The 23,868-nt window shown below is 36.7% G+C and overlaps 2 protein-coding genes across 2 annotated transcripts; one reads left to right on the top strand and one right to left on the bottom strand.

The window, feature by feature from the left end:
• LOC127207179 (olfactory receptor 8K5-like) lies at positions 1-942 on the top strand. Its single transcript, XM_051166542.1, has one exon. The coding sequence runs from the start codon at positions 1-3 to the stop codon at positions 940-942; it is 942 nt and encodes a 313-aa protein (XP_051022499.1).
• Positions 943-14,431: 13,489 nt separating this feature from the next.
• LOC127207235 (olfactory receptor 8K5-like) lies at positions 14,432-15,355 on the bottom strand. Its single transcript, XM_051166607.1, has one exon. It carries the CDS (start codon positions 15,353-15,355, stop codon positions 14,432-14,434), a length of 924 nt encoding a protein of 307 aa, XP_051022564.1.
• Positions 15,356-23,868: the final 8,513 nt, after the last annotated feature.

Genomic DNA, 23,868 nt, shown 5'->3' with positions numbered 1-23,868 from the left:
ATGAGGCAAAAGAATTCAACATCACTGCCTGTGTTCATCTTGATGGGAATCACACTGAACACAGAGCTTCAACTTCCGTTGTTTGCAGTCTTCTTCATCATCTATGTGGTCACTGTGGTGGGAAACCTGGGCATGATCATTCTGACTAAGCTGGACTCTCGCCTACACACCCCTATGTACTTTTTCATCAGGCACCTAGCTTTCATTGATCTTGGAAATTCCACCACCATCTGCCCCAAGATGCTGGTGGATTTTGTTGGGGATCAGAAAACCATTTCTTTCTACGCGTGTGCCACACAGTTATCATTCTTTCTTCTGTTTATTATCAGCGAATTCTTTATCTTGTCAGCAATGGCATATGACCGCTATGTGGCCATCTGCAGCCCTCTGCTGTACAGTGTGATCATGTCTCAGAGAGTTTGCAATGTGCTTGTGGGCATTCCATACCTCTACAGCACCTTCCAGGCTCTGCTGTTCACCAGTAAGATTTTCACACTCACTTTCTGTGGCTCCAACATCATCAGCCATTTCTACTGTGATGATGTTTTCCTGTTGCCTTTATTGTGCTCAAATGATGAAGAAATACAATTGCTGATCATATTGTTTTCAGCACTGAATTTGATCTCCTCTCTTCTGGTAGTCCTTGCATCATACGTTATGATACTGCTGGCCATTTGTCATATGCGTTCTGCACAAGGCAGGAAGAAAGCTTTCTCTACCTGCGGTTCTCATCTGACAGTGGTTGCGGTGTTCTATGGGACTCTGCTTTTTATGTACTTGCAGCCTAAACCCACTCACTCCCTAGAAAATGATAAAATAGCCTCTTTGTTTTACACTTTAGTGATCCCCATGCTTAACCCCTTAATCTATAGTTTAAGGAACAAGGAAGTGAAAAATGCCTTCTACAGGGTATTAAATAATCAATTTAAAATTAACACTTAATATTCATTATTATCTATCATAATAAATTATAATAAGATGAATTTTATTTTATAATATTCTATTATGTTTATATGTCACTAAGACAACTTGAATTTTTCACATTCTTTTCTTGTTTGTATGTTTGTTTATTTGTTTGTTGTTTTTTTCCAGATAAGGTTTCTCTGTGTAGCCTTGACTGTCTTAGACCAGGTTAGATTCAAATTCTGCCTTCCTCTGCCTCCCTGAATGCTAAAAGAAAGGCATGTGCCACCATTCCCAGCTTTTCTCACGTTCCTTTTCTTTCACATCAACAAACTGTTTCATTTATTTATATTTCTATCCATCTTTTTAGAGGTTTTCAATTTTTTTTGAGATTTTTAATTATTTCCTACAAACCTTCCTATATACTTCTTCCCATTCTCCTTCAAAACTATTGCCTTTTCTTATCTGTTACTGCACACGCACACACTCACACACACACACACACACAGACACAGAAACACAGACACACACATATATACATATATACAATAATATTCCTATATATACCCCATTCAGTTTATTCAATGTTACTTGTATATTTTTGTGTGAAAATTTCCCTTTGGAAAAATTAATATTTAAATCAATTCAATTGTCTAAAATACTCAAACTGTATCTTAGGTCACTAGAATGTCCTTTATATCTGAAACTCAGCATCCTGCCATGCATAGTTTTCACTTTCATTTTGTATTTCTAGTAATTTGTTCATTACTCTTTTTAATCTCCACATCCAGGTGTGATCCTCTAGGATCTTTAGTTCTGTATCTTATTTTCATTAGCATACTCTTCTATAAATAATCTGTGTTATAACAAAGTGCAGTTCCTCTTCCTATTTTAACATTGTATAATCATTCCTTATGTATGTGTATAGATGCACGATAATGAAATTAACATGGGATTGAGATATCTTTAATAGATTGTGGGTTGTTTTTTTTTGTTTGTTTGTTTGTTTATTTTGTTTTGTTTTTGAGACAGTGACTTCATTTTCATTGCTATATCCTCAGCGGAAGAATGTTAGACTATGTTGTGCTTTTTAATAAAACCTCAAAAACTCTATTCTTTGTGTCCACAGTGGTTGCACCAATCTCTGACACAGCCATATCCACTAGAAGTGGAAAGAGTCTTGATGCAAGCACAGCTTCTTGACACAGTTCCACCAATCAGTCTTTAGCCCTTAACTTTTGTGTTTTGGTCTTTGTATGTTGCATTATTGGCCACTTTCTGCACTGTGATACAATTTATGTCTCTTATTGAGAAAAAAATAAGTATAAGTCTTTTTAGGAAAATTCTAAAATTAACTTTATGTGGACACTACTTGGAACTTTTCCTTATGCCCTGAAATCATTAAGCACAGATTAGCACATAGCTAGAAGAGGTCATCTCTCCAGGAATCTTCTTGTGATATCTTCCCCTGAACAAATGCAAATGGTATATTTTGTGCAGGGTAAACAGAGACAACTGACAAACTCTGAAGACCAGGAAAATATATTAATGTTCAAGGTCTCTTTCTATGATATGTTTGGAGCACTCTGGAAATGTAGTTTAAAAATATGGGTCCTGCAGGGTGTCCACTTTAGGAGTAGAACTCAGTAGGTAAGATAGATTGACTAAAATAAGAATTTCCTTCTTTATAGTGTAGATGATGAAACATACAGTAAAGAACAAAGTTAGGTACTAAAATGTGATGTTCATGAAAAGAACAGTTCAGATATATTCTGTTTGTCTAGAGTGATCTAAAACTAGAAATATTGCCAGGCTAAAACATGTTGTCAAATATTTGTTTTGGAGAACACATTTTTTAGATTCTTTAAATTGGAGTTATTGGACTGTTTGTATTTTCAGATTGTAGCTGAATTTGTAACCCTCAATATGTAATGAAAAATAAAATACATTGGGTGGCTCACTTAGATAGTCATTAGTCTATTTGTGTTCTGTGAAATTTGTGTAAATAAAGAAATACCTGGTTGCTATCATTCAGCCAGAGCTGTAGAAGTAGTCTGATTGCTAGTCAGTCAGACCTGCATGATTTCCCTTACATTCACACCTGAGTAACTCCATCCCCTAGCCTATCCTTATCTCCTCTTTGAGCTGTTCGGTCAGCAGACCTTCAGACAGGGAAGGCTCCTTGCAAATCTCCATGCCTTGTCAGAGTCTAGAAGTTTCCTTTATTATATGTTTGACGATGCTTCTTGTCTTCTCATTTCTTTTTTTCCATTATTTATTCACTTTACTTCCAATGGCAGCCCCTACCTTTCTCCTCTCCTCCTAGTTGCAACCTCAAACCTCCCCTCCTCTCCCCTTCTGTGAGAAGAGTATGCCCCTCATGGGTACCAACTTGCCCTGGCACAAGTCACTGCAGAACTAAGCACATCCTCTCTCACATGAGGCCAGACAAGGCAGCCTGGTTAGAGGAAAGGGATCCAAAATCAGGCAACAAAGTCAAAGACAACTGTGCTCCAATTGGTAGGGATCCCTCAGTCCTCCCCTCCCCCACTCTTCCATCAGACTCTGTTAGCTCTGCCTATTGTCTGCATCCATTTCCTTTATCTGCTGGATGAAGCCCCTCCGAAGAAAATTACACTAGACTCCTATCTGTAAGCACAGCAGAGTATCATTAATAGTGTCAAAGGTGGCTCTTTCCTGTGAGGTCGGTCTTAAGTTTGGCCCGTCAATGGTGGGCCATTCCCTCAATCTCTGCTCCATTTTTATCTCTACACTTCTTGTAGGCAGGACAAATTTGGGTTTCAAGGCATTGTGTATGGTTTGGTGTCCCCTTCCATTCTTTGGAATTCCCACCTGAGTACAGGAGGCAGGCACTTCATAGTCATTTCACATCCCACACCAACCCTGCAGGGAGTCTTTACTAGGCTCACCCCCACAGAATCTGAGAAGCCTCCCCAGACCCAGGGCTCCTCCAAGGGAGCCCCTCACTGATTTACATTCCCTCTTCCGGCACTCCCCTGACTACCCCCACATCTGGTCCTTATCCCACTAGGATCCCTCTAGCTACTTTAAATGTCTATTTCATTTCCCCTTCTGAGTAGGTTCAAGCATCCTCCCTTTGATCTTCCTTGTTACTTACCTTGTTTGGGTCTGTGGATTGTAATATGGTTGATTCTGTACTTTATGGAAAACATGCACTTATAAGTGAGTACATACCATGTACATGAGTTTCATTCTGGGTCTGAATTACCTCACTTAGGGTTATATTTTCTAGGTCCATCAATTTGCCTGCAAATGTCGTGATGTCCTTATGTTTAATAGCTGAGTAGTGTTCCACTGTGGGAAATATACCACATTTTCCTTACGTATTATTCAGTTGATGGACATCTAGTTTGTCTCCAGCTTTGGGCTTTTATAAATAAAGCTGCTATAAACATAGTTGAGCAAGTGCCCTTGTGGTATGGTAGGGCATCTTTTGGGTGTATGCCTGGAGGTGTTATAGCTAGATCTTGAAGTAGCACTATTCCCAATTTTTTGAGAAATCACCAGATTGATTTCCAAAGTGGTAGGTTGTACAAGTTGACACTTCAACCAGCATCCCACTGACATGTTTATTATGATCTGTGATCTTGTTTTATACATTGTTATATCTGTTGTGTTAATGATTTGTTGATATTTATAAGCATGCATTGTTTATGAATTTATTTCATTTTATTTTAGAGATCATATTTTTATTTTAATTTTTAAATAATTTATTCAGATTACATCCCAATTGTTATCCCCTCACTTGTATCATCCTGTTACCCCTCTCTCCCTCTTTCATCCGTTCCCCTTCCCTAGACCTGGGGTAGAAGCTGATTTCCTCCTCTATTATATGATCATAGCCTATCAGGTCTCTAGGGATTATAATTTAATATCAACATTTCTCCCTCACATTTCTTCCCTCCGAACTCTCCCATAAATATCCTCACATTCTCTTTCAAATTCATAGTATCTTTTTTCCTCATTGATTGTTATTATAATCATATATGTATAAACCTATATATTGCTAAATATAAGCTATTCAATCTTGTTTTAATTCTGCCTTATGTACATTTAAATTTATACACATGCTTTAATACCAAATATACCCCAAATCACTCTCCTCTAGCTCCTCTCCTACATTCTGACTATTCTCTCAGAAAATCATGTATGTTTTTCTCTAAACCAACTGAATCCACTTAAGGCTGCTGGGTATAGAAGCATCAACTGTCTTCATTCATTCAAATATTGACTGTCATTTGGAGTTTCTTGCACTATAATTGCTGGTGTTAGGGTGATTCTGGTCTCATAAGATATTTTTAAGTATTCTCTTTTTTGTGTTTCTTAAAATATATTACTGTGATTGATTAAAGTACATTTTAATTAGCACACAAACAACAGGCTTCCTTACGGCACATTTATACACAGTTTATTTTTATTAATAGTCTTCCTTTGTTTCTCTAACACTTCTTTCCATCCCTCCCAGTGCAATTCTATTTTACCCCTAGTAATGTATTTTCCTTGTTAATGTCCGTAGAGTCTGTTACTATCCTTAACTATTTTACATAAGTCATCCTGTACTTTTCTCATGCCCTGCTTTCTAGTTTCTAGACCTGTTCACATTTATATAAATACATACATATGAACATCAGTGACCACAGATCATATATCAGTTAGAACCTGCAACGTATGTCTGAGTGAATAAGATGAACTTAAAAATATAATGATATGTAGGTCTATTTACCTCCAACTTTACTATTTCACTTTCCTTTTTGGTTGAATAAAATTTCATTGTATATATGTGCCATTATTCGTTTATCTGATTGGCATTTTGGCTGGTTCTAATTTCTAATATTGTAAACATTGCACCATGAACATTCATGTGAAAGTATCTTCATTGCAGTCCATAAAGTCATCAAAGAGTTTTTAAAGAATTATATTCTTTTTTTAAGTTACTATTTGTATGACATTTTAATCTTGTAATTTATTCTCCTGGGTTCAATACTATTCTATTGATTATTATGGATTTGTCTAGTGACTATTGCTATACTTCATGTATTCTTAATAGATATTGCATTCCTAGCAATTTATTTATAGTGTTTTATTTATGTACGATGACTAATTTTTGTCAGCTAAATTAATCACAACCCTTTCACATGGAATGTTATTTATGATGTTTTAATTTTTATTTCTGGTTTACTTGAAAATTTCCTCTTACTTTTAAAGTCAATCATAGTTTTAAAAGTCTGCTTCACTGTTTTTAAAATATCTCTTGAGTCTGGAGAGTTAGAACAGCAGCCTAAGAATGGGAAAAGATTTTTGCCAACTCCACATTAGATAAAGGACTAATATCCAAGGTGTGTAAAAAACTCAAAAAACTGTATATCAGAAAAACAAATAACCTAGTTAAAATGGTATACATATATAAACAAATAAGTCTCAATAGAGAAATTTCCAATAGCTTAAAAACACTCAGAAATGTTTAGTACCCTTAGTCCTCAAGGAAAAAAATAAAGAAAAAAAACCTACTCTGAGAACCCTTCTTACACCTGTCAGATGGCTAATACAAATAAACAAATGACAGTTCATGCTTGCAAAGACGTGGAATGAAGGAACAGTCTTCCATTGCTGCTTGGACTGCAAACTTGTACAGCTAATATAGAAATCAATATGGAAATTTCATAGAAAGTTGTGAATAGATCTACTCAAGAACCAGATTACCACTCTTGGGAATATACCCAAAGAATATTCTATCCTACTACAAGAAAACTTGTTCAACCATTGTCACGACCCCTCCAGTGGAATCTGTGTGACAAATACTACACAGGCCTGAGGCAATGACTCCTGAGCAGGGAGAGCCTCCGGGACTGGGGCTGACATTCCTGTCAGGAGAAATTGATTGCAGTTCTTCTTTTCTCTTTTTATGGTTCTGTTCCTATTCTTTCTTAACTCTACTCCCAAATCAGAACTTTTCAGGCAATGATAACGTGCTGTGAGACAACCCTGATGTGGGACTGCAGCCATGGACTGTTCATGTCCAGAGCAGTTCTGCTTCACTTCCACTTATTAAAAGAAACATGACTAGGAATTAATCATTAGTTAATAAGATATATTATGGCTTACAAAGAAATAAAGTGTTTAAAAAACTTCAGATAGTGGTGCTTAGATATGAAAAAAGGGAACTAAAAAAAAATTGTCTTGGCACACAGGTGCTGAGCACAAGTTCCGTTAGGGAGAGAACACTGACCCTGGACAAAGGGAGCACATTCATATTGCTGTCAAGCCAGTAACTTACAAGTGATGGCATCTTTGCTGTGTGTTCTGTACCCTGTATTGTTTTATTCAAAGTTGTAATTCAAAATATGACAACACAATAACTTTGCATTTTGTACCTGTAGTGTGTATGCTTGATTGCTCACTGACTTCCCTGAATCTACTCTGTGGGCAAATATAGGCACAACCTCCACCCCTTGTTTTTGAAATGTATGTATAAAAGTTTAGAATGCTTCCTGGAAAAATACACTCAGATGCAAAATCAATCCTGGGTTTTGTCTCTGTTTATCACCCATCTTATCTTTGTCCATCGATACCTTGAGAACTCCTGAACCCAAGGACCCATCCCCAACTGAGGTAGTCTGCAGCACGCCATGTAGATTTAAGCTTTATTCATAATACCCAGAAACTAGAAAGAACCTAGATGTCCATTAATTGAAGAATGGATAAACAAAATGTGCTACATTTATATAATGAAGTATTATCATACTAGTAAAAACAAAAAGACATCATGAAATTAATTTGCAAATGGGTAGAATTAGAAGAAATCACCCTGAGTGAGGTAATCCAGATCCTGAAAGAAAAATGTGGTATGTACTCACCTATGGGTGGATATTAGCTGTTCAGTAAATTATAACCATCCTACAATCCATAGAGAAGTTATGCAAGAAGAGGGTGTAAGGGAAAATCCTGGGTATCTCTGTAAAAGTGAAATAAAACAAAATAGATTTTATGGGTAGACTGGAGGCTGGTGAGAACATGGTGGGAGTGATCAGGTCCTGTAGGAGATGATATGGAGAAAGAGATTTGAAGGAGAGATTATTGGATTTGGGTGATGCTTGCTTGGCTGTGTATGGAAACAGCTGAGTGGAAACTTCCTTGAATCTATAAAAGTGACCAGAATAGGTCTTGTAGTAATGGGAGATACAATGTTTCAACTGGGCATCTCTTCTAACCATTAAAGGTTTCTAGTGGCAAAACAGGGTTGCATTCGAAAGAGCTGTTGACCAAGGGGTACCGTTTAGATCCCTAAACTACCAAGACTGATGCAACTACAAAGGAGTCCCCTGTGCAAACTACAGCACCGCTCTGTTATCTAGGAAAACAACAGCAACACAGCTCACTGACTTTGGAGAAGGTAAGCTGACACATACATAAAGCCTTCACACCTATGTTTTAGTCTCTGTTGTGTGAAGGTACTATATACGGTATGAAAAGAGAAATGTAGAAATTATCTCAGCCTAAAATATATGCTAGGGCAATGGTGGCACAGAATTCATGGGAGTATCCCACCAAGTCTAATTTGACTTAATCACTATTCTCTGAGAGTGAATCCTTACTTATCCAAGACTGCTTGTGTAACCATGAACCATAGACAAGATAGCCCAGAGACCTAGAATAAAAGAAAATACTACTGATCAATTTATACTGCTATGCTTAGATGTCAGTGCTTTATCCAGTGATCATTGGAGAACTCTCCTCAAGCAGCTATGGGAAACAGATGCAGAGAATCATATCCAAACATTATGCAAAGATATAATTTAAATTGGAGATACTCCCTCCCTCCCTCTTTCACCTTATTCCCCTCTACTAGGTCTGTGACAGGAGGGGGTCTCCTCTTCCACGGTATGGTTAAGGGCCTATCAAGTCTCCTCCTGTCAGCCTGCTTACCCTTCCTCTGAGTGACACCAGGCCTCCCCACAAAGGGCAATGGTCAAATATGGGGCACCAGAGTTCATGTCAGAGTCAGTCCCCGCTCTCCATCCACTGCGGAGAATGTCCTGTCCATTGGCTAGATCTTAATAGGGGTTCAATGTTTACTGCATTTATTGTTCTTGGTTGGTGCAGTCAGTTGAGCAGACCACACTGGATCCAGATTCGCTCATATGGTGTATTTTTTGTCTGTTTGTTTGTTTTGTTTTTGTGGCTTTCTAAGACTCTTTGAATCCTTCTATTTCCCATTTCCCCCATATTTCCCTCACTTATCTTACACTCATCAGAATGGCTAGATCAAAAACTCATATGAGAGCACATACTGAGAAAGAGGAGCATTCCTCCATTGCTGATGGGAGTGTAAACTAGTAAATCCACTTTGGAAATCAATATGGCACTTTCTCAGAATACTGGGATAGAGCTACCTCAAGACCCAGCTATTCTGCTCCTTGGAGTATATCCAGAAGATGTTCCACCACACAACAAGGACATATGCTAAACCATGTTCATAGTAGCCTTACTGATAATAGTCAGACCTTGAAACAACCTAAATGTCCCTCAATCGAAGAATGGATAAAGAACCTGTGGTATTTACACTATGGAATACTACTCAGCTACTGAAAACAAGGAAAACCTGGAATTTGTGAGCAAATGGATGGAATTAGAAATTATCATCCTTAGTAAGTTAACCCAGACCCAGAAAGACTCACATGGTATATACTCACTTATAATATGATAGTTTTTGTCACATTATCCTATCTTATTTTGTTGTGTTTGGTTGTTATCTCTAAGAAGCCTGTTCTTTTCTGATGAGAGAGAGAGAAATGAAGTAGATCCTTTTACTTTTCAGATGTAATTGTCATCTCAGAGGGTTACAGCTGAATATGCTCACCATTTCTAGTACTTTCTTTACTTTGGCTGGCTAGTTCAACTTAGTGGTCCTGGCCCAAACTCCTCCCCTTAAACAACTGGTTCACGTTTGTTTCTCTCATCTTCTGACTGAATTGCTCTGCTTGGCAAGACTGCCTCTGAACTCCACAACTGATGGCACTGACTGCATACAACTGAATTGAACTTTGCTCAACTATTCTGTACTCTGCTGAAATCAATGAAATTGACTGACCTTCTTTCCCTGTGTGGTTCTTTTAAGTCACCTTTCTTCTTGTGAGAGTTGTGCATACCCTGTCTCTAACTCATGCTGTCAAATCTTTCTCTGATCCCTCACTTTGCTCTCAATTAGATATCACATTCAAACATCACCATTTTTTCTACAAATGAATTTTACCTGGAAAGTGTGTGCTAAAGTGTTTCTGTATTCCAAGCAGATGGAGCAAAGGTGTGAGGAGAGCCATTTTACTGGATGGAAGTTTCTCTGCGTCATCCACCTTTGGTTTAAACTAAAATTTGAGCACATTTTTAAAGTTTTTAAGATAATTGCTTTTATTACCAATTATATTACAGTGAGCAGTCATGGAGTATTTAGAGTTGATTTACTGAAATCACTGGTCTTTTTTCCCTGCTTTGGTTTCTTTTCTTAAAATATTTATCAATTTATTCATATTACATCTCAATTGTTATCCCATCCCTTGTATCCTCCCATTCCTCCCTCCCTCCCGCTTTTATCCTACTCCCGTCCCCTATGTCTGTGACTGAGGGGGCCCTCCTCCCCCTGTATATGCTCATAGGGTATCAAGTCTCTTCTTGGTAGCCTGCTATCCTTCCTCTGAGTGCCACCAGGCCTCCCCATCCAGGGGACGTGGTCAAATAACAGAAATAATTACCAATCCCACAAACTTAACAGTCTAAATGTCCTTCTGAAAATCTGGTGATGCAGTGATCCTTCATAACGGAAATCGTGATCATCTGTCCTTCAGCAAATGTACATTCAGCATCCGAGTTTTCCAGTCTAGTGAAGGAGCCGTACTTTTTCAGCTTGTTGAGCTGTTGCCATATAGGAAGGTTGGCTTTTCGCATCATCTGTGTTGTTGTGTTTCTTTATCTCTTTTTCCTTAGTCATGCCTTTGATATGGAATCTTCTCTGACACAGATTGGATCTTTAGTGGAACCCATAGACTGTCATCACCTGTGGAAGCATAGCCAACATCTCATCCCCAACGTAACACATTCTCTGACTACCATTCTGATGTGAAAACATCTTTAAAGCCTACATGTTGATCCTAATCTGCAGATTTACTTTCCTACAATCCAGTGACTTTCAGCTAATCATATTCCACCTTTCTGTTTATCAAAGTAAAACTAAATCTTTATGAATCCACGCATTAACTAGATATTTAGGAACTCACATTCCATGCCCAGCTCCACAACGGAAAGTCAAGTTTATGACCAATGTAAACAATCAAGCCATACTACATGGCTTATGCATGCCAATATACATTGTCAGTTAAAAGAGGTATTGCTTGAGAGAGTATTGATCTGAGCACTTTGTTGTAAGAGATCTTTCCCAATAGGTTTGTGGCTTTCAACGTCCTATTTGACCTTCTGATTCCAAACATTTAATTTGTTTTATAGTATACTTTACTTGAGATAATGTTTCAATCCCTATAAAATGTGGCACATAATAGTCATTTTACCTGCTAAGAATCCTTTTTCTTGATGTCATATGCCATGTGCTTTTCACGTGGAAAGATTAAGATAATTTTTATATATTTTTTATTTTTGAGGTTCTCTCCTGGAAGATGCAAAGCAATAGTTTGTATAATCCCAGAGAATTTTAAGGTCTAAATAAATGCCTAGAGGAAACCTACTAAACAAGGGCAATCAAATTATGTTCACTAGTGTATTAGAGTTTACTACAGAAAGTGTGTATACACACATATGGTATAGGTTGCTATTTGAAATTTCATCTACAGAGAGTTATAGAGGAGAGAGTACAGCCAAATAATCATAATACACAGGGTAAATAAAACTACAAATATGAGGCACATCCAGACTATATTTGAGATCATCCATGAATCCATCCTCCTATAAAATGAACCAAAAATTCTTAATCATTTTAGTATGTGTTTTAATATAACTTGTTAAATTAACAACAGTTTAGAATAAGTGTGGAGTGCTTATTAAAAATTACCCAATAGTAAAAAGTAATATGTTTTTGTTGAAATTATTTAACATACTTACATTAGATGCTATAATTCAAGGGTGTTAAAGACAGACACATGGCAGAAGCAGAGACAACCTAACAATTTTTCAGGCTCTGAATGAGATAGAAGGTCAGCACTACCCACTTGAAGAAGTAATTTTTATAATCTCTGTCATCACCTGAATTGACTAATTCAAAGAAAGTAGTTCTATAACTGACTTAAAGGAAAAAAAAAGTTTGCAAATCTGGTTTATGTTATGCATATACACACATTTCTATGTCTATGTATCACAACAACAGTAAGGAAGTCATGAATTTTAGAGGTTAGCGGGATGATGGGATGGATTGCAGCAGAAAGCAGGACTTGTAAATAATACAATTGCAATGAACACATATAACATTCCCAAAATATAAAACAATATAAAAAAGATAAAAATTGATTTTAAAAATTCATAAACTCCCCTTAAGACAAACATCTGGGCCAATAACTAAAGAGGAACCTTACGAAGGTGTTTAAAGGGGAGTTTAAGAAATTCTTCATATTTTTGAAGGATGGTAGCTGAACTTATCTGTAGGTATTAAGATAAGATTTAAAGTATAGTAAAACATTGCAGTGGTGCAACAAAGTAACAATAGAAGATTCTTTCTCAGGTATATGACCTCAGTAGTTCTGAGAAGCAGATCACATTGACAGAACCACACATGGCTTCCATACTGTGGAGTGGGCATTTTTGATTAGAGAAGACATTATTTGCCACAGATATGAGATTGCCTGGAACCATTCAGTTTTAAAACTGAGCGCATTACTTTGCCTGCACTTAGAGAGTTGGTTCATTTCTCTTAGTGAGACTGGTTTGTGGGTACAAAGGTAGAAAGTGAAGGCTTAAAAAGATACGCCAGCACCTAAGCGACTTTCTATATTTCTTCAGCTCTAAAGAAATACCTGTTTAGGATATGAAGTTTATCATAGATGGTCATTTTCTTAGTTACTTTTCTAATGCTGTGATTAAAAAAAAAAAAAAAAAAAAAAAAAAAAAAAAACCACAACCAAGATACACAGGCAAAAAAGAGTTTGGTGGAGACTTCCGTTGCATGACTGTGATAGTACAGAGCATGGCACAGTACTACAGCAATAACATAGAGCTCACATTTGGATTCACTAGAGGCAGAAGGAGCTAAATGCAAATCATTTAATGTTTAGAAACCACAAAGCAAGCCCCTAGTCACATACCTCCTTCAGTAAGGCCACATCTCCTGATCTTTGCTAAATAGTCACACCAATGAGGACATGGTTATTCAAATCTAATTAGCCTTTGTGAGCCATTCCCATTAAAACCACCACAACTATTAATTGGAAACTCATGATTGGAGGACATATCAGACCTTGGTAATGCTTATCATGAGATGTACAAATATACCAACAAAGAACAGAAGATTTAATTCATGGTTGGAGAAAAAGAAAAAGTCCCACCAATTATTAATTTATATCCATAACAAATGCACAGATATTTCTATTGAGCACATACTACAAAGAAAATAAACTCTTTATCACCAAATTAATTAAGCAACCAAAAATAATAGAAACAATGCTAAGAGTAGTAACCCCAGTGGTGGTGTATGTGTGTTAGGAGAGGGTGTTAAAGTGAGTGTGTGTGTGTGTGTGTGTGTGTGTGTGTATGTGTGTGCATGCTATTTTTTAAACTGTTAAACATATAATTCCATGATAATTCTTCTGATGATCTCATGAGTAATCAGTACAGAGCTAAAAAATCCTGAAAGTATCCACAGACTTGAAATGTTTTAAAGAATAAAATAAGACCAGAAATAACTGAAAGTGCATGATATTCAGAAAATAAAGGGCAATAAATGGTGCCTTGTGTAGACTGTGTATAATTACTTTCAAATAAATAAATAATAATCAAATTAAATTTAAAATGTTCTAGGATAGGAAAACAAGTTAAATATATATGGTGTTCAAACACAGGCAGTCTATAGGACAACAATTGTGTTTACAGTAATTTTAGGTTCAAAATATAAAGTTAAAATAAGATCAGGCAGAAAAATGTCCAAACACGCAAGACAAAATAAGCAAACAAACTCCATGCAAAGCAATCAACCAAACATTGCACAGATGTATACATAAACATGAGTTCCCATTCATATAATATTAGTTCAGAGGAAATGCTAAACACATATTGAATTAATTGCAAGAAATGTTGTGTGGGGGAGGTGACAATGGAGTTCCCTCATCTAATAACTATTTTGTGAAACTACAAAGTATACATTCTAATGCTCTATACGTTTTCACAATGTTTTCTTTTTGGATATAAAATACTAATATAAATTGATTTATTGACTTATATTTCCTTTACCACATTTTATTTAAACATTCCATATTAAATATTAAGTACACAGTTTACATCAGTTCTTCAAGACTCTTCGAATGGCATTTCTCATTTCTTTGTTTCTAAAGCTGTAGATCAAGGGATTAAGCATGGGAATCACTAAAGTATAAAACACCGAGGCTATTTTATCTGTTTCAAAGGAGTGGGTGGATTTGGGCTGTAAGTACATGAAAAGCAGAGTCCCATAAAATACTACCACGACAGTCAGATGAGAACCACAAGTCGAGAAAGCCTTTTTTCTTCCTTCGGCCGAATGTATCCCGTATATGGCCAATACAATCAGAAGGTAAGAGACTAAGATAATGAAGAGGGAGGAGATCAAATTGAGTGCTGATAATAATATGATCATCAATTCTATATCCCGTGCTTTTGAACACAGTAATGGTAACACAGGGACATTGTCACAGTAGAAATGGCGAATGACATTAGATCCGCAGAAAGTTGAGGTAAAAATCTTACTAGTTATCATCACAGCCTGGAAGATACTATAGAGATATGGGATGCTCACCAGCACATGGCAGCGTCTCTCAGACATGATCACACTGTAGAGCAGAGGATTGCAGATGGCCACATAGCGATCATAAGCCATTACAGACAACATAAAAAGTTCACTGATAATAAAAGCAATGTAGCACGCCATCTGTGTCGCACAAGCATAGTAGGAAATGACATTTTGATCCTCTACTAAATTCATCATCATCTTGGGGTAAATGACAGTACAGTTACCAAGATCAATGAAAGACAAGTGTCTGATAAAATAATACATGGGTGTGTGAAGGTGAGAGTCCAGCTTGGTCAAAATGATGAGGCTCAGGTTGCCTATCACGGCGACTCCGTAGATGACTAGGATGACCCCCAAAACAAGAAGCTGCAGCTCAGGCTTGTATGTGATTTCTGTCAGAATGAATTCAGCTGGCACTGTTGAGTTCCTCTGGCTCATTTCTACCTTCTGAAAAGATACACAATTGCTATCAACTTCTGCATAGAACCATTCAAGCACATTTAAAAACATGATTAAAGATTACATTTAATGGCTCATAGAAAAATGATTTTAATGTCTAATTCTCAATGTTAAATAAATATGGGGTGGTCTGCTTTCCAAATGGGGATGTCCCGGTTAGATACATCTAGGGTTTTTTAAATTGTTACTAGCGTCAAAGACAAGATAAAATTTGCATCCTATGGCTGAGGGGAAATTATTTTAATATTTAAGTCTCTCTCAAAGAGGATTATGAGCATCGAAGAACCTCCTTATAGAGATAGTTTCAAATGTGGCAAACAAGTCACTAGGAAAAACGTTCTCATTTCAACCACAGACAGACTTCTGCCTAAAAAAGGGCAAGCTTGGAGGCAGGCAGAGTCAATGGCCAAATTCTGCCAAGAGAGGTTAAACAAGTCCTCAGTAGTTCCTGCCTCACAGATAAGTCTGTCAGAAATATTGGGCCAGAAGACTGAAGATGATGCTCCAACGTATAGAGTTTTGGGTGACTGCTCAAGTAGCAAACTGTCTCTGTCATCTTCTCATTTGGGAAGCTACTAACCTGCACTCCTTGTATACTCAGGTAATCAAGTTTATTCCTTTTTAAGTCTCTGGGTGGATTGAAGACCGTAGAGCTTAGTTTTACAATTAACCTTAGTTATTTAAGGCTTAAGATGTTTTAAGGTCTAGGTAGATGTTTTAAGTTGATGAAAGTGAGATATGATAGATATTGATTTACATTCAGAATTTTAGACACACCAAGATAAGAAATGTTTTCTTTAAGGATTCCAACTCAAATAGCCAAAACACTAAGAATGTAACATTTATGTAATTTCTGATCCTTTCATTGTTCTTCTTGCAGTAGATATTTTATTATATATATATGTGTGTGTGATTATATAAAGTATGTTAAAATATTTAATTTTAAAAATGCAAATAAAACAAACAAACAGAGAAGCCAGAAGAAACTCCACCACCTATGCACCCCTGTGAAGCCATGCTTCAGAGAGTTAGGGCGGCTGGAATCATCTGTGTGATCAGAAATGTGATGTTAGATACCAGGCTTCCTCCCAGTGTTTACAGTATCCTTATTAGTAAACGTGAGAGTCAAGGTCTGATTCTTTCCATCAGCATCCAGTAATTTCTAGACAATTAGTACTGAAAACATGCTTGCAGGACACTAGATACAATGAGGTGTCCTGACATGTAAACATAGAATTTTGTTTACTTGAGGGACCTAGGGCTGTAGAATGCAGAAAGTAGAAGTTCTCTGGTTTTCTACATCTCTTACAAGGTAAGTTTAAGAGATCTATTGCTACTTCTAATAAAACTAAGGCTTACTAAACCCCTCCAAACTAAAAGAAACAAAAGTAAAAAGCTGAAAACCCAATCAGACTAAAAAGATATTAATTTAAATAAGAAAATAGTATAGGCCTCAAAACACACAAAATATGAATATTTTCTTTCTAATACATATGATTTATGTTGTTACCCATAGATCATTAATTTTAATTGTGTATACTTTATTAATAGTAACACTACTAAGACATTGTGACGAGTCACAAATCGTTTTACACTTGCAGCTCCCACATGATGGCTCTGAGCATTTATTATGCTCTATTTTGATAACTGTTTACTTATTTATAACATTTACAATGAAGTATCTAGAATATATTATTTCTAGTATGTCATTAATAAATACCATTTTCACATGGAAAACCCATAAAACATATAATCTATTCTAATTAATGACAGAAACACTAATGTTTTGAATGAACCTCCATTCACACTGAGTTATCAAAATGAGATATGGAGACAGACAACTGCCATTTTCCATGAAAGTATAAATTGGGCACTTAAGTTCTCATATAAAATGCACAGTAGAGTAGTAGAAATATATTGTCTAAGCATCAGGTAGAAACTCAGGAAATCCACCTCAAGGCCCCTAATTATACTTTGGACCTCTAACAATGCAGTGAAGTCTGTGGTGGTTGGCAGCAGTCCTAGAAATCAGCTCATAAGTGCTGGGATTTACTATCTGCTGAGAGCGTGAAGCCTTGGGAAGAGGGTGAATATTTACTTCTGGTACAGATATATGCTGTTTTCCAAGCTGAAGTTGTTTGCTGCCTCATCACTGAGTCCTCTTATTTTAAAACCCTTCCTCACTCACAAATAACAACAAAACCCCTGTCTCTATAAAAAAGTTTGCTTTACTAAGCTACAGAACCTGATATATTATTGTAGCATTATGAAATGTGTTGAACTAGTAGAATAATTAACATTGGAGCAGCAATTTTGCTTTGCTTCGATGGATTTAACTCACTCCAACAGTTCCTCTGGACCATTCCTCAAGCATGTCTCCATTGTCAGTGTCAGCTCTTATACCTTCTGAAGATGCCTATCTGGATCTCCTTACATTTCTCAACTTTTTGCTTAACAACGAGAATCGCCATTTTTGTTTCTTTAATATTTTTGTTTTATTTTATTTTATTAGAGTATATTAAGATAGACAAGCAAAATAACCTCACAAAGGATTAAACTTAAAGTTCACAGAGCATAAAGGTTATGAAGAAGAGGCACCCAGTTTCTTAACCATACACATGCTGATAACAATTAGGAATTCATCAATGCTCTGTGTTTTCTTCATAGCTCCCTAACTCTTTAAAATCACTATATTTTTCTACTTGGTCAGTGTTTACCATGTTTAGTATTAGAAAATCCCCAGATGTGACACAGTATTGTGGGACACAAAAACAAATAATAAAAGTTGTGATGTTTGTGCATATTATGTCTTAAATAAAACAATTTTCAGTGTATGGGATTACCATGAAATACCTTAAAATATTCCATTTTAAAGTTTGGTTTATATATTCATAATGAAATAATATGTTATTTATATGAATTGCACAATATATACTGTTTGCTTTTCATTTATCTGAAAATCAAAGTGAAACTGCACCTCTTAAATTTTTTTACCTGAAAATCTGATATTAATATTCTTAACTGGTGTGATCAATGATAGACATTTTGGGCTTTTAAAATTTTGTTTTCCATTTCCATTATCCAAATCCCACATTCATCTTTCAAAGAGTGTGCAGCAGCTGTTAATTTCATTTTTCCTCTGAAGGAAGTACTTATGTATATGATAACAATTATGAAAGCAGATACTTAATTTATGCAATATGCCTGAAAGCCAGAGCTCTTGTGAACAGTAAAAAGAATCTTAGTAGAACATAAGCATCGGTAAAGATTATAAGACTCAGGTTATGATATAACATGTGACAATTCCTACTCACCACTTTCAAGGATTCTGACTTCCTTCTTTGAAATTATGTTCCCTTTTGCTCCAGAGAGGGGTAATTTATAGTTTTCCTCATTATTTGTGATGTTCCCGGAGGTGGTTTGTTTCATTAACTATCCCTAAATTATCTGCGAGACTATAAACAAAAATTCACTGATGTCATACAAAATTTCCCCAGTGAGAAAACTCAAGGCAGCTCATGAAAAGGACCAACATGGGACAGAGCAATAGTAAAGATTTATTCAGAGAGGCATTGGAAAATAAGCTTCAAACGCTAGGAATAAGGGTAAAGAACAGTTGGATGAGTTTTTAGATTTTGTCAAAGAAGTATGTCCATGGTTTCTTGAGTAAGAAATGGTTAATTTTAAAACATGGGATAAAGTTGGTAAAACATTGCAGGGTCACTATGTTACTAATGGATCTGAAGAGAAATCTGCCATGTTCTTTTTTCCCTTTGGGTTTTGTTCCAGGATGTTCTTGATCCCTTTGATCCCTGACGTGAGAGTCACAAAATGAGAGATTTATTATCCCTAGCTGAAGAGGTCTTGGAAGGAGATATAAGGGAATCCAGGAATCGTGATGAGGAAGATCCAGAGAGGAAAGCTGCTTGCTCGCAGGAGCATGACAGGCGGCCTCCGCCTACAGCACCCACAGAGCAACAAGGTCCCTTTGAAAAACTTCGGGGATAGCAGGTTCAAACCCTGGAAGAAGAAGTTAGCTTAGCTAAGAGACTGAATCAATTAGAGAATTAAAAAGAATAAGGATTGATGATGACGTTGAGAAAAGTCATTGTGGACAGAGAGGGAATGCTTCCAGTCTAGTAAAGAGCCCTCAGAGTATGTATCCATTAGAGACTGCCATACAAAAAGCTAGAAACACAGGACAAGAGATGAGAAGTGAGCTCACTTCTCCGCTTGTAGGAGCTTTTCAGGGCAACCGAGTCAGACAGCATGCCCCAATAGAATGAAAACAAATCAAAGAATTAAAGACTGCTTATGCTCAGTATGGACCTACTGCTCCATTTACTATAGCAATGGTTGATGCACTAACTAATGCCACCCTTGTCCCTGCTAATTGGAATATTTTAAGCAAAGCCTGTTTAGATGGAGGAGATTATTTGTTTTGGAAAGCAGATTTTATGGATGCTGTAAAAAGGACTGCAGAGCTTAATGCTCAAGTGGGGAATCCTCGATGGAATGTTAGCACGTTAGCTGGAGAAGGGCCATTTGGAGGTAACTCTAGCTAATAACTCTTCTGGAGAATATGCACAAGCAGCTATGACTGCTCAAGGAACATGGAAGAAACCACCTAGCAAGGGAGATCTGAGCATTAGCTTATCTTGTATTAAGCAGGGCCCTGATGAGTCATTTAAGGAGTTTGTGGATAAGTTACTTTAAACAGCAGAGAGAATTTTTGGTAATCCTCCAACTGGTATTCCTTTCATAAAACAATTAGCCTATGAAAGTGCCAGTGCTCCTTGTCAAACTGCAATTAGGCACTATAAAAATAAAGCAGATTTGATAGAATATATCAAATTGTGTGCTGATATTTGCACATCCTTTGAATGTGCAAGAAAAGGTCACAGCATGCAGCCTAAGCACAGGATTTCTGACATGGCAGAATTTGGCATAGCTCCCCACAAAACAGAAGAAAATGGCCCGAGGAGTTCCATGGGTACTCTGAGGTCCTAAGGGTTTATGGGCTATGACTGACTCAGTAACAGAGTCACCTGTTGAGGCATTAATGGAAAACACTGTTTATTCCCATAAAGTGGAATTTTTTAAAATGGGGTTGCCATTACACCGAAGATTATGAATATGTTGTTCCTAATAAAATATTTAGTAAGCTGTCAGTGTTGTTGGCCTGGGGGAACCAGGGACCATGTAAGTGTACCATCACAGTGTGATAGAAGTTCATTATATGCTTTATTCTCAGCTTCTCTTTAGTTGTAGCTATTTTCTCTTCATTGTAAGTGAACCAAATTATATTTAAGATAAAACCATCTTTTCCCTGGCATTGCTTTGTGCTTTTAGGTGCTCATCACTATCAAAGAATTGTTGCTATCCATGATGGCATATGTTACCACCTTTAACTAATAATATAATATGATGATTAGAAAATATATAGCCCTGCTTATTGTATTGCATATAGGTGGAATGATCAACTAAATAAAACTTAAATAATTCCAAGGAGACTGTGTTCACAATTTTGCTGATATCTTTATATGAACATATTCATAACTTATTACTTCATATAATCAAGTATTTCACTAGCAGGGATCACAAAGTATAACTGTGAAATATATCATTCTAATGTAGGAGGAACAAGGCCTGCCATTAAGTATGAACAAAACTTGTTGCTAGATAGCACACATGCATGTCTGGGCTGTCGACACCGAGCAGGCATGAGAACTGCCTGGGCATTCCCAAACACTGAGATGGCATGAGAACTGCCTGGGCAGTCCCAGACACTGAGCAGGCATGAGAACTGCCTGGGCATTCCCAGACACTGAGTACATAGTACCTGGGAAGAGACGCAAGTCAATGAGGAAGACCACAGCTGCAGCTTGAAGTCCAGGAGCAAATGGGACACTGGGTGAGGAGTACAAAGGGGCATCCCCTTCCTGGAATAAAAATGTCTGTTTTGCCATTTGCCTGACTCCTGGATTCTGTGTCCTTGACCTTGTGCCAGCTCACCCCTACCCTCAAGGGTCCAGGACCTAGGTTCAAGCAACAGCCAAATATGTGAAAGTTGACATAGACACAAAATATCTCAGATGTCAAACATGACTAGTTGCTTCAAATTTAAAGCAATGTTTGATGCCTACAGATTTCGTAACTCAGCCCTCATGACACTCTCTTTTCTCTACTGTCCATATTCGCTTCCCATACTCTTTTTTTTGATTCATCAATAAAAATTAAATACACTCAACTAACTGAATGGTGTCAGTTTACAAGTAAAATATTATTACTGAAGAAAAGCATATGCCTTTTCACTCATTCATTGATGTTTTTTATCCCAAGTAGATAAATGGCATGTGTAACACTGTGTGGAATTACTTCATGCTTACTACTTCTCCAAGAAATATTCAGAACATGTTTAATGCTGGCAGTCACATTAAACATAACTTCATAAAATAACAATACATCATATTTAACATTTTACAGCATGTGTCATGTAATTTTCTGAAGTTGTACATCCTAAGTCCCAATATGAATATAACAATATAAAACACAGGAGCGAATTTTTCATTGTCAAAAGAATGACAACATGGGTTAGAAATACATCAATACCAGACAGTCAGGCATTGTACTATGAAAACAGATTCAGAGTATAGTTTGGCCAAAAACCACATTGATTGATATTTAGAATCATAGACCTAAATTAAAACTTGTATTGGTGAACAGTATTCTCTGATAAATAGGTATTTTCCATGGAGGAGTTGAGAAATCATGTTCAAGCTCTTCAGACTTGGAACTGAGCAATGGGAGAAACATCAACAAAGCTAACAATATAAGTGACTGGTGTAAATGCTCTTTAGATATGAACAATTGGATTGCTATTAAATACAAACTTATAAAAGCTCTAGAGATATAGATACCATTTCATGTGCTATCACTTGGACGATATTTAACATCTGGAAGAATGTATAGCATTTGGAAATATATTCATCTGGGAAAAAGATAATAATTTGACATTTAATTTCTGAATACACCATGATTTACAAAATATGTTAAATACAGTAGAAGAGATAAAATCTAACAGAGATTTCAAAAAAGATTGAATAAGGGTTATTAAATAAAAGTTAGTTAAGGAAGAAAACAAGAAGTTTGGAGAGCATGTTAACAGGGCTCCTCAGGTGCAGTTGGTGGGAAAGGGTTGGTCTGTTTGATCATCCTTCATTGTATATTTGTAAAAAATTAAAGCAAAATAAAAATAGTTAATAAGATATTAAGGCAAAACAACACAATTGTTTTTCAAATATTTTGAGAAACCAGACTACTTGAATTCAATTGCAATAGCAGGAAATATTGTAGAGCCACAGGTCCTATTTCTACCATTCAGAAGATTATATCTATCGAAAAATAATCAATAATGTTAAAATTAAGTAATCTTGAAGAAGTTACTCATACATTTATGCATACTCTTAAATATATAAAGTCAAACAAGAAAATCCTTATTCCCAGTTTTCTGAGATAGCGCCAGATAGATTTCCAAAGTGGCTGTACTAGTTTGCATTCCCACCAGCAATGAAGGAATGTTCCTCTCTCTCCACATCCTAGCCAGAATGTGGTGTCACTTGAATTTTTGATCTTAGCCATTCTGATGGGTGTAAGATGAAATCTCAAAGTTGTTTTGATTTGTATTTCCCTGATGACTAAGGAGCTTGAGCATTTCTTTAAGTGTTTCTTAGCCATTTGATATTCCTCTGTTGAGAATTCTGTTTAGTTCTGCGCCCCATTTCTCAATTGGGTTCAAGACCCAGCTATTCCACTCCTTGGAATATACTCAGAAGATGCTCCAGCACACAACAAGAAGATTTGCTCAACCATGTTCATAGCAGCCTTATTCATAATAGCCAGAACATGGAAACAGCCTAAGTGTCCCTCAGTAGAAGAATGGATAAAGAAACTGTGGTACATATACACTATGGAATACTACTCAGCTATTAAAAACAAGGAATTTCCAAAATTTGTGTACAAGTGGATTTAACTAGAAATGATCATAATAAGTGAGTTAACCCAGAAGCAGAAAGACTCACATGGTATATACTCACTTATATCTGGACACTAGCTCAAGGGGCATGTCCCATGAAAGTCTTCACTTATCAGGAAAGTGGGACAGAGGGGAGGGCATCATATTGGGACTCTAGGTAAGAGAAGCATGAGAGAATGGGGAAATAGAAGGATTCAGAGGGTCATAGAAACCTACAAGAACATATTGATGGGCGGATCTGGGCCCTGGGGTCCTGCTCAGACTATGACACCAGCCATGGACAATACGTGCAGTAAACTTCAAACACCCACCTAGGTCTATCCAAGGGACAGGACATTCTTCACAATTGAGTGGAGAGTGGGGACTGACTTTCACATGAATTCTGGTGCCCCATATTTCATCACATGCCCTGGATGGGGAGGCCTGGTAGCACTTTGAGGAAGGATAGCAGGCTACC

Source organism: Acomys russatus, chromosome 24 (genome assembly GCF_903995435.1).
Source record: "Acomys russatus chromosome 24, mAcoRus1.1, whole genome shotgun sequence".
Taxonomy (NCBI): domain Eukaryota; kingdom Metazoa; phylum Chordata; class Mammalia; order Rodentia; family Muridae; genus Acomys; species Acomys russatus.
This window is presented reverse-complemented; position numbering and strand designations above follow the sequence as displayed.

Bases quoted from the DNA above. Each gene is read 5' to 3' on its own strand.
- LOC127207179 (XM_051166542.1), top strand. From the start codon at position 1: ATGAGGCAAAAGAATTCAACATCACTGCCTGTGTTCATCTTGATGGGA.
- LOC127207235 (XM_051166607.1), bottom strand. From the start codon at position 15,355: ATGAGCCAGAGGAACTCAACAGTGCCAGCTGAATTCATTCTGACAGAA.